Genomic DNA, 12,817 nt, shown 5'->3' on the forward strand with positions numbered 1-12,817 from the left:
AAATCTCTAATAATTAGAGAAATGCAAATCAAAACAACTCTGAGGTATCACCTCACACCTAGCAGATTGGCTAAAATAAAAGAAGGGGAGAGTAATGAATGCTCGAGGGGATGTGGCAAAATTGGGACATTGATGCATTGCTGGTGGAGTTGTTAATTGATCCAACCATTCTGGCTGGCAATTTGGAACTATGCTCAAAAGGCTATAAAAAAATGCCTGCCCTTTGATCCAGCCATACCATTGTTGGGTTTGTACCCCAAAGAGATCATAAATAAACAGACTTGTACAAAAATATTTATAGCTGCGCTTTTCATGGTGGCAAAGAACTGGAAAAGGAGGGTATGTCCTTCAATTGAGGAATGGCTGAACAAATTGTGGTATATGCTGGTGATGGAATACTATTGTGCTCAAAGGAATAATAAACTAGAGGAATTCCAGGTGAACTGGAAAGACCTCCAGGAACTGATGCAGAGCGAAAGGAGCAGAGCCAGAAGAACATTGTACATAGAAACTGATATACTATGGTAAAATCGAATGTAATGGACTTCTGTACTAGCAGCAATGCAATGACACAGGACAGCTCTGAGGGATTTATGGAAAAGATGCTACCCACATTCAGAGGAAGGACTGCAGGAGAGGAAACATATAAGAAAAACAATTGCTTGAACTAATGGGTTGAGGCGGACATGATTGGGGATGTAGACTCGAAACTACCACACCAATGCAACTAACAACAAATTGGAAATAGGTCTTGATCAATGACACATGTGCGTCGGCCATGGGTGGAGGGAGTGCAGGGGGTGAAGGGGAAAGTGGGAGCATGAATCATGTAACCATGTTAAAAATGAATATTAATAAATGTTTAAAAAAAAGAAATTCTTCTCATCTTTATTGCTAAACTTTGAAAAAGACAAGTTTATAATGATCCTAATAATTTACTACTCCAGTCCTTGAAATCAGGCTTCTGACCCCATTGTTCTACTATGATTGCTCTCTCAAAGACCTTTTTAGTAACTAAATTCAAAGGTAGCATCTCAGTATTCAACTTCCTTGATTTCCCTGCATCATTTGAAACTGACTTCTGCCTTCTACCTTGCCTTTTAAGCCACTGTTCTGGTTCTTCTCCTACCAGACAATTCCTTCTCTTCATCTCTTGGATTGGTTCATTGTCAGTCTTCAACCTAATCTTTGAAAGACTTTGTCCTAAGACCACTTGAGATATTACCACTTAAGACATACTCCAGGTACTTTAAAACTTAACAAATTCTGAACTATACTCATTATCTTCCTCCCTATATTTGTCCCTATTGCCACAAAGAAGATGACATGAGCTGAGCTTAGATAATAACAAAAAGTGAAGATGAGGTCTGAATTCAATTTAGGTATAAGAAATATGTACTTAATAATTCTGATTCAATAATTCTGATGATGGCTCCACTTTACAAGCTTCTTTCTTCCCTCAAGTCTAATCAGTTTCCAATTCCATTCAATACTGTACCCTACACAATGATTCTTATATCCATTCTGTAAGAATGGGATTTGTGCAAGGTGGATGGGACAGGAGGAGCCAAAGAAGGAGTGGTTGATAGTTGGTGACACTTAGTGACAGTTAAGATGAGAGGGATTCTGAGTAATTCTCTGGAAGAGGAAGAAGGAAGAGGAGGCTTCTGGAGAGGACTGGAGAGAGGGAGAACATCTCAGCTCAGATCCAGTCCTGAGGGCTTCCTGAGGATCTTTCTTTGGACATTGAAACTCCGATTCCCTGGTCAAAGGTATCCCATTGCTTCTCACCCAGCAAGACTTCAATCAACAAGTCAGCTAAGTTTTGGGACTCCATTTTGGGAGCCATCTCTTAGGCTCCTTCTCCCAATTACCCAACCTTGCTGAGAGACCCTTTCTGGTCTAACTTACAATTATAGAAAAGGATAGAAATAGAAACAGAAGGAGAAGGGACAAGGGGGGAAGATGCTTAGGAGTGGGAACCCCAAAAGTTCCCACCTGAGTGATGGACCCCATAGAAATAGAGAATGGGGCACCCCAAAATCCCTCTGACCTTCACTCCTTTTCCCAACCCCTAAATTGCAAATATTAAAAGCCATTCATTAGTCAGATAGCATTCCAGAGTGCCTGAGAGACTAAGGGGAGAGGAATCACAGCTTGGTCTGGTTGCCTACATCTTGAAGCCAGACTACCCGCTGTGAAGTTGGCTGACCTCGGGGGAGGCTTGCATGAACCCCACCCTCATTCAGAATTGGATTGGGGTCCCCCATATCTCATCTTATAGGGAAGTCTTGCCCCCAACTCCTGTGGGGTGGCATGACCATCCAGGCCACCCAGTTTCGGGGTGACACCCCCTCAACATCTCTCAGTGCATATTTGGTGCAAGGGGAGAGCAAGAAGAGAGTCTTACCTCATAGACTCTCTCTATCTCCCCTCCATCCCTAACATTAATTACTGGCTCTCTTTATTATTACAGTTTGGGCAAGAAGCTCTCTTCCTTTTTTTATGATATTGACTTGTCCTACTTATGAACAATTAGTATTTCTCCAATTATTTTGACTTTTTGTTTATTTATTTATTTTTTATGTATTTATTTTTAAAGCCCTTACCTTCCATTGACTCCAAGGCAGAAGAGTGCTTAGGGCTAGACAGTGGGGGTCAAGTGACTTCCCCAGGGTCACACAGGTAGAAAGTGTTTGAGGCCAGATTTGAACCTAGGACCTGCCATCTCTAGGCCTGGCTTTCAATCCACTGAACTACCCAGCTGCCCCCTAAAGAGACAGATAGATACCTGATAAATTTTTGTTGAATTGAAACAGTATTTTAATGATTTCTTCCAAATATCTCTCAACTTTTTAATGGAATCTAAGACAGGCTTACTTTATATTGAATGGTACTCTCTAGTGGACAATGTAATAGGCTCTATTGTACAATATTCATCTACCATTGTTAAATGTTGAGGAACCTACCTCAGCCATGTTGATGGACCCCACTGCCAATGTTTTGTAGCCCAAAATAGTTCGGTTTTTGTATCGTTTTCTTCTCTGCAGCATAATCTGAAGCTTGTTGCCTTCTCTTTTCAAGAAATGAGGATACTGTACAATATAATTCAACAGTTAAAACTTCCACACTTCTGGCATTATTTAACTTTATAAAGGTCATAATTATCTATCCCCCAAAACAGACAAGATCTTCCACTGTATAGAAAAGTAAAATGACACAAGTTAAATAGCATAACACACATAAATTCTAAGATAATGATATTACAGCAATTGAGAACTTTAATGTTTTAATCTCTATTGTGATTAATTTAGAAATTAAATATATTTCTATAAGCATTACATTTAAAAATAGGAACAAACATCATAGGCCATCATTCTTAAACAACAGAAATAGAGGCATTCTTCTAGCAAATGAGGGTTTGACACTTCATTTATCTAATTTTCCCTTCATTCTACTCTTTTAACACTAGAGGAAAGAAGAGTTATAAATAGGCCCACAGCCCTAACAATTCCATTTTCCATATTAAAAGGAATTCTTGGGTTGCTGCATATGTATTTTTACATTTGTGACTGGTTTATACGTAACAATAGCAGGCCTAAAAAAATTACTTAATTCATCTATGTAAGACAGTCAATGATATTCATTAATATATATTAAAATCTTATCCTTAGGTTTCAAGAAGTTTCATTCTGTGTAGACACATTTGAATTATACTTGTATTTTATAAATGCAATTTTTTTTATATGTAACTAAAATATTTATGCTTCCTGTAAAATCTCCTATTATTTCACATCTGGTATGCTATTCTGCACACCTCTATCAAATCACCCATAAGAACAAATATTGGCTACTACCTAGTTATCTAAATATATTTTTAGCATATTCACAGAGCTATTACTATATTTTATTGCATTCATATGTATTACACTCATTCAGTGTATTAAAAAGACAAAGCATTATTATATACATAGACATTTAGTAGTTCTTTATATTTGTATAAATAAATGTACATTCAAAATTTATCTTCCTAAAACTGAAAATGAAAATGTAAATGAAAATAATCACAGGCTGACAAAAGAGAATCTAATCCTATATATCAATAAATAGTGTAAGTTTTACCTGAAATGGAAACAAAATACAGAATAGTTAACCTCAACAATTCCAAGGTCAACAAATTATAGAAAAATATTTTGCAAACCCAGATTTTGAGTAATCTTCACTAAAATCACTGACAATCATTAAAATTAAAAATTAGAGGCAAGCTAGGTGGCGCAGTGGATAATGCTAAATCTGGCCTGAGGAAGATCTAAATTCAAAGTCTCCTTCAGACTGGCTATGTGATTCTGGGCAAGTCATTTAACTTCTGGTTTCTTCAACTATCAAAAGGGGATAATAATGACACCTATCTTCCAGGGTTGTGGCGAAAATAAAATAAGTTAATATACGTCAAGTGTTTAGCACATTGCGGCACATAATCTGCTTTTCCCCACTCCTCTTAAATTTTTGCCCTACCACTAATTTCACTATCTCATTAAAGATGTTTTCTATAAACACAAATGGTTTAAAATGAATTGGAACCAAAATATTTTAATTTCTAAAGCAAGAATAAAGGTAAAAGAGACAAAAGTCAGGTATGATGATATACACCTGTTGTCCCTGCCATAAGAGAGGGCTGAGGCTAGCAGATTGAGCTCAGGAGTTCTGAGTTGCAGCGTGCTAAACAGTGTTTTCACTATGTCTGACACAAATATAGGAGATCCTGGGAGGAGGAGAACGGAGAACAGACAGATATTAAATATAGAAAAAAGAAAAGAACAAAAAGAAATAGGAGGTTTTGGTAACTAATGGAATCTCTTCAACAATCTGGATTAATGGTTATGGTGATCCTTTTCATTTCCCAGTAATTCACTACAAAGTTGCTATAAATTCATTAAACTTAATGCTTAAACCAAAAATTATGGAGGAATAGACCCCACAATTTTGTTCTTGTCCATGTTTGTAAATATGAGTTTCCTGTAAGCAGTCAATAGGCAGAAGGAAAGGCTTTCACTTTTAAGGAAAACATAATATAAAGTATGAACTGGCTTATCTATAGCCTTTGTGACATCAGCCTCTATATTTATCCATTAATTCCAGAAGAAGTGTTCATAGAAATAAACTGTAAAATAGAAGATCTGCCTTTGAGATAGGAATGTTTGAATTCAAGTCCAATTTTTTTCAAACAATTAAATGTCTAATGACAAATCAACTTCTTAGTATTCCCTAGCTCAGTGATGGCAAACCTATGACATGGGACCACATGCAGCTGCATACAGAGAAGTATGGGGAGGATGCCGAGGATGAAACATTTGCTGTAGTGTAGTGTAGACATTCTGTGCACTATAGATGACAATTCTACTTATATTCATTTATCTATTTTGGATTATTAAATACAGTTATATATTACAATTATATATTTTTGTTATTTAAACTATAAATATCGCAAAATTACGGTTTTTTCTCTCAAAATGACACACCACCCGAGTTATGCTCAGTTTTTTTGGTGAATTTTGATACACCAAGCTCAAAAGGTTACCCATCACTGCCCTCGCTCAAATTTTTAAGGATAGTTGATATGTATGAGTAGAGCAAGTTTCTACAAATACTATTTTCCAAAAGTGGAAAGGTACTTGTCTAGGTCAAGGAAGGAAAAAAAAATTATAAATTGTAATTTTAAAAAGTGAACTTGATTAGTATTACGAAGCATAATGATTGGTATATCTCTCCCTGCCTCCTAAAAAAAAGGAAGAGGATTGTATATGACGCTATGAATTTCTATTAAGTAAAGCATTTTTAAAAGCATATGCGAAACTTAAAACCACAGAAAAAATCATCGATTTGTTCAACTATGTCACCTTCAATAATCGACCAGTGCTTATCAGGCCAGTCCAGTGGTCTAGCTCAAGCCTGAAATGAAATAAGGTACCAGTAGTCCATGTAATACTTAATAAAAGGAAGTTTACTTAGCCATGGTAGAGGAAGGCCTTGGAATTGAGCACAACTTTCCCCTGAGGCCAGTTTGACTTCCTAAGTTTAAGAAGAACTCCAGTCTCTCCAGACCTAGAAGCTTTTGTATTCAGGAAAGCAGTAAACTATGCTAATGGCTAAGCTTTAGTTCCTAAAGCCAATCATCTCAAAGATAGTTTGCATTGCATATCTTTTCTGTAAAAACTAACCTAACAGGCCTGTTAGAGCATTAAGCTGTTGCTCTCATGGCTTCTTCTTAGGATTTTACCCTATGTCATTTAAAAACTTTACTGATGCTCTTTTCTCCCTTTTAATTTTCTATTTTGCATCACCATCACAACTTCCAACCATTGCCATGACGACTTCATCTGTCTGTCCCCAAATTTAAGCTTTCATTTAAGGAAAAAAGTATAATTGGCTGTGTATTAAAAAAAAATCTTTCTACAATTCTAGTCAAGTCACCTCTCTACTAAGAGATGAAAAGCAGAGTCAATATTCTGGAGTCATGATTGGTCATTATTCTTAAGATTTAGAGTTGGTTGTATTCTGTTATAGTATTGTGGTCATTGTAAAACTTGCAAACTTTTTGGTCTCAGAATTTCAGAATGTTACATTCTTAAAAGCTGAGGACCCTTCTCCCAAAAGAGCTTTTGTTTATGGGAGTTATATCTATCAATCCTTATTGTATTAAAAATTAAAATTTCTTAGTAATTTTATTATGAAAACTATTTTGATTGCATGAACTCCCCGTGAAAGGGTCTTAAATAGCCATGCAGTGGAGAACCAATTGATCTGGTTCTTCTTACTTCCTTTCCCTCTGCAGCAGTTCTAACTAGTCTTCTGAGGTTTCTCCATTACAATCATATACTATAATTTGTTTACTGATTCCTCAAATTACATGTATCTACTTTGCTACCAGTTTCTTTTTAATTAAAAAAAAAAAACTCTTACAATGTTTTTTGTACAGATGAGTTCTTTCTTTTGATATTTTTGGGTTATGTGAATAGTACTGGTAAAATGGTTTAAAAGGTTTACAGTTTAGTGTCTGAGTATTCTTTCAAATTGTTTTTCACAAGAAAAGGCTTAGAAAGTGGCTGGAGAATTGGCATTTGAGTCACAAAGATGAAGTTCCATCCCCACCTTTGAAATACCCTGGGGCTCTATTTGCCAAGGAAATTCACTAGAAATGCTCTTTACCTTCACTGGTAGAAGTTTCTTCACTCTGAAATGCTCTCTACCAATGAAATCACAATCCAGTCTCTAATCCTATTTCTAATAGTGAGATAAATTGATAGTTCTTCAGTCACTATACTAGTGTCCTTGAAGAGCCCTTCCAAAAACTATCAATATATATTTTTTCTGTTATTCTAATAAGAATGAGTTGTTCAAATATAAATTTTTTTTCAATGAAAGAGCATTTTTTCCCACAATTGTTAATGCCTTGCCACAGTTCTTTTAAGAATCTCAACCTTAATATACTCCAGAACATTTATCTATTAAAGAATAGTTTTTATTCTTATATGTTTATATTAGCATTTCCTTATCTCAAACATCAGACTTTTATAAAAGTGTGACATTAATATTTTCCCCTCATTTTACTCTTTTTCTAGAAAAGCATTCTATATAAATATGAATGTGTTAATGTAATTATATAATTTTCTATAATCAAAATTGTTCATTTTATTTCTTGTAATCATATTATCACTTATTTGGTCAAGAACTCATCTCCTATTCATATTCCCTTTCCTTCTAATTTAAAAGCGATGTGCCATTTCATATTTTAATAAAAAATACATTTGAAGCTTATTGTTGTAAATTATGTGAAATGCTATTCTTCAGCTAACTTGACCTACTATATTCAAGTTTTCCCAATAAGTTTGCCAGACATCAAGTCCTTATTCTAGTAGTTGGTGTCTTTTGTTTTATCAGCTACCATATGACCATGTTAAATTGTGTTTGGAATCTTATGTACTTAATATATTACAATAATCAAAATTCCTATTTTTTAGCCAGTAGCAAATATTTTTGATGATTTCTGCTTTTGTAACTGTCTGTGATATATAGTACTTCTTTTTTTCTCCCCATTAAAATAAAAATTTATTTATTATTTTATTTTAATAACAAATTTCCACATAAATTTTCCAGAGTTATATGATCCATACTGTCTCCCTCTCCCTTCTTCTCTCCCCCCTCCCAGAGCTAGGCAAGCAATTCAATCTGGGTTATACATGTATTATCACACAAAATATTTCCATATTATTCATGTTTATAAGTGAAAAATTTTATAAAACCAAAACTCCAAATCATATACCCAAATAAACAAGTGATAAATCATATATTTCTACCTGCATTTCTACTCCAACAGTTCTTTCTCTGAAAGTGGATAGCATTCTTTTTCATAAGCCCCTCAGAATTGTCCTGGATCACTATATTGCTGTTAGTAGCAAAGTCTATGTGATATAGTACTTATAAGACCACTGTCTTCCTACTTTTAAAATGATTTCTCTTGGGATTTTTTTACCTTTTCCTCCTCCAGGTGACTTGTGTAATTACTTTGTCTAACGCATACCTTTAGTAGTAATTCAACAGACATAGCAATGAATCTGTAATTTTATTTTGAAAGTATTTTTTAATGTTGACACCAACCACAAACACTCAATATCTCTCCAATTATTTAAATCTTCCTTTATTTCTCTAAAGAGAATTTTGTAATGGTTTACGTGATTGGTATGTATGTCTTGATATCCTGCAGTTATATAGAGTGGAATTTTTTTACCATCTTTTTCTACAGAGTTTTATTGTTAATATGCAGAAACAATGATTATTTGTTTGTTTGTTTCATATACTAGTACTTCAACGAAGTTGTTAATTGCTTCAAATTTGTTTTTAGTTGATGTTCCAGGTTTCTCTAAGGTAAAAACCATGCATTCTGCAAAAGCTCAATGGCTGCTTATTCTCTCTTAAGCTTTACTGCTATAGCTAATATTTTTAGAACTATATTTTTTGCTACAGAATTATTACTTAAGCTAATATTTTAGAATATTACATAATAATATTTTAATATTAGCTATATAACTATTGCTATAACTAATATTTTTAGAATGCTGTTAAGAAAATAGGCACATTTGTGCCATACCAAGTCTTACTAGAAAACTCAGGGGGCAACTACCTATGTGGTTCAATGGCTAGAGTGCCATGCTTCTATTAATACAATTGTGGATTTTATTTATTGTTCTTCTTAAAACAATGAACAATGTTTATTGTTTTCCTAATATTGAGTCAACCTTACATTCCTGGTATAATTCCAATAAGATCGTAATACAAAGTGCTTTCAATATAAAATTTCTGCTGAAATATATTCATTAGAGATACTGATCTATAGTTTTATTTTATTTTTTATTTTTCTGTTTCTACATAGCTTTAGTTTCAGCAGCAAGAAGACATTTGTCTAATAGGGGGAGGTTAGTAGGATACTATCTTTTCCTATTTTTGCAAGCAACTTAATTAATATTAGAAATAATTGTTCTTTGAATATTTGATGAATTAAATTATTAATTAAGTTGCTTGCAAAAATAGGAAAAGAAAATATTCCTCCTTGGTACTTTTTTGAATTCTTAAAGTGATATTAGGTAGTATCTATTTCTTATACTGTTAATCAGAGTATTTTACATTCCTATAAATATTCACCCACTGCATTTAGTTGGTTGGCTTTGTTTTATAATTGGGGAAAGTTATTTCTAATAATTTACTTTACTTCCTCTTCATTTGTTGTGAATTTACTTTTCTGATTTTTCATTTCTCAAACTGATTTATTTCTCCATTTTTTAGGACCATAACAGTGTATTTTATGTTTTTTATTTTCAAAAATCGCCCTTAGTTTTACTTAATATTTCAGTGGGGGTTTTGCTTTTCAATTTTGATCATCTTTGATATTTTCACAATTTGTGTACTGAGTGGGAATTTTTAACTTATTGGTTTATTGTCTTGTTAATTCCACTGTCCCATTATTTCTCTCTGTAGATGATGAAAATGTTGAGAGATATCAATATCCCCCTAATTATTACTCTGGCTGCATTCCTGAAATTCATATAATAGTCATTTTCATGAAATTATCTAGTATATAAGTACAATGGAAAAAGCACTGACTACAATCACTGGAATTAGGCTCATATTTCACACTGGATTCATATGTGATATACCACTGACATTTTATACTTTTACTTTGCCTTTCTGCATCTCAGTTTCCTCTTTCATTAAATTAGGGTTTATATTTGATTATTGAATTCAGGTCCTCTCCAGTTTGGGATCAATGACACTATAAATCCTACAATTTGTACTAGAACCCACCAATTCTGTATGGTTACATCATTTATCTTTTGTTTCAAAGTAGTTCTTTATATGCTCTTTGCTGATCATAATTTTTACTGCATTGTGGTTAGTGATACAGTAAAAATGTTTAATGTCACAAAACATAATAAAAATTATGATCAGGAAAGAATATACTTTTTTACAAGCACAGGGTCAATTTTTATAAAAGTGCCATGCACAGCTAACATTTGGATATACCTTTCAATCTATATTCAGAAATCACGAGAAACCATCATATTTAACTCTTCTAGAATTCTATTCAGGTCTTTTACCTCTTTCTTATGTTCTTGTTAGAACTGTCTAGATCTGCAACATCTCACACCCTACACCAAGATAAATTCAGAATGGGCGAATGACTTGAATATAAAGAAGGAAACTATAAGTAAATTAAATGAACACAGAATAGTATACTTGTCAGATCTCTGGGAAAGGAAAGATTTTTTAAACCAAGAAAAAGTTAGAAAAAATTACAAAATGTAAAATAAATAATTTTGATTATATTAAATTAAAAAGGTTTTGTACAAACAAAAACAATGTAACCAAAATCATAAGAGAAACAACAAACTGGGGGAAAATCTTTATAACAAAAAACTCTGACAGAGGTCTAATTACTCAAATATACAAGGAGTTAAATCAATTGTATAAAAAAAAATCAAGCCATTCCCCAATTGATAAATGGGCAAGGGACATGAATAGGCAATTTTCAAATAAAGAAATCAAAACCATCAATAAGCACATGAGAAAATGTTCTAAATCTCTAATAATTAGAGAAATGCAAATCAAAACAACTCTGAGGTACCATCTCACACCTAGCAGATTGGCTAAAATGATAGCAGGTGAGAGTAATAAATTTTGGAGGGGATGTGGCAAAATTGGGACATTAATGCATTGCTGGTGGAGTTGTGAACTGATCCAACCATTCTGGCTGGCAATTTGGAACTATGCCCAAAGAGAGATAAAAGACTGCTTGCCCTTTGATCCAACCATATCATTGCTGGGTTTGTACCCCAAAGATATCATAGATAAAAAGACTTGTACAAAAATATTTATAGCTGTGCTTTTTGTGGTGGCAAGAAACTGGAAAATGAGGATATGCCCTTCAATTGGGGAATGGCTGAACAAATTGTGGTATATGCTGGTGATGGAATACTATTGTGCTCAAAGGAATAATAAACTGGAGGAATTCCATGTGAACTGGAAAGACCTCCAGAAATTGATGCAGAGTGAAAGGAGCAGAGCCAAAAGAACACTGTACACAGAGACTGATACACTGTGGTACAATCGAATGTAATGGACTTCTGTACAAGCAGCAATGTAATGACCCAGGACAACTCTGAGGCATTTATGGAAAAGAATGCTACCCACATTCAGAGGAAGAACTACAGAAGTGGAAACACAGAAGAAAAACAACTGCTTGAACACATGGGTTGATGCAGACATGACTGGGGATGTAGACTCGAAATGACCACAGCAATGCAACTACCCATAATATGGAAATAGTTCTTGATAGATGACACATGTTAAAACCAGTGGAAATGCACGTTGGCTACTGGGAGTTGGGGGTTTGGGGGGTGAGAGCAAGAACATAAATCATGTAACCATGGAAAATTTTTCTAAAAAAAAAAAATAACTGTCTAGATCTGAAGGTCTCCCACTATTATAGTTTTTCTATTTCTTCATATAATGCTTTTAATTTTTCCTTCTAATAGTTGGATGCTATGTTTATTCAGTGTATATAATATTTAGTTTTGTTATTTCATTACTGATGGCACCTTTAAGTTTAATGTAGTTTTTCTGTCAATTTTAACCATGTTTCTTATTATTGTTGCCTTGTTTTAAGAGCTCATGGTTACCACTTTGTTTTGTTTTTTTTTTAAACCCTTTAACTTCTGTGTATTAGTTCCTTGGTGGAAGATTGGTAAGGGTAGGCAATGGGGGTCAAGTGACTTGCCCAGGGTCACACAGCTGGGAAGTGTCTGAGGTCGGATTTGAACCTAGGACCTCCTGTCTCTAGGCCTGGCTCTCACTCCACTGAGCTACCCAGCTGCCCCCCCTACCACTTTGTTTTTAAAAATTCACTTAAAACATACTAAATTCTGCTCCAGCCTCTTTTAACCATGTGAATCTTTGTTCTGAGTATGGTTCTTTTTGTTTTGTTTTGTTTTGGTAAACAACACACATTAACATTGCTGAATTTTGCCTTCTGAGTCTTATGGACAAGTTCATCATTTTACATTCACAGTTATGACTATTTTTTCTCTCATTTTTCCTGTCTGTACCTTGCCTAGACAAAAGAGAAATAATGTGATTAACACCAATATTCAATTATTTAAATAGTCTCCTCCACTCTTACACATTTTTTCTCTTCTCCTAGCCCAGACCCAAATCACCAGCTCTTAAAATTTCTTTCTCTTTTTAATCTGTAACTCTATCATTCATC

The 12,817-nt window shown here is 34.1% G+C and overlaps 1 protein-coding gene across 2 annotated transcripts in view; it reads right to left on the minus strand.

The window, feature by feature from the left end:
• Positions 1-12,817, minus strand: part of PACS2 (phosphofurin acidic cluster sorting protein 2) — a 373,380-nt gene that overhangs the window by 217,070 nt on the left and 143,493 nt on the right. For both annotated transcript variants that reach the window (XM_044664723.1, XM_044664722.1), the window contains exon 4: positions 2,970-3,095. In XM_044664723.1, coding sequence (XP_044520658.1) covers positions 2,970-3,095 — 126 coding nt within the window. The remainder of the gene's footprint in view (positions 1-2,969; positions 3,096-12,817) is intronic.

The sequence above is a fragment of the Gracilinanus agilis genome, chromosome 2 (genome assembly GCF_016433145.1).
Source record: "Gracilinanus agilis isolate LMUSP501 chromosome 2, AgileGrace, whole genome shotgun sequence".
In the NCBI taxonomy this organism is placed as follows: Eukaryota; Metazoa; Chordata; class Mammalia; order Didelphimorphia; family Didelphidae; genus Gracilinanus; species Gracilinanus agilis.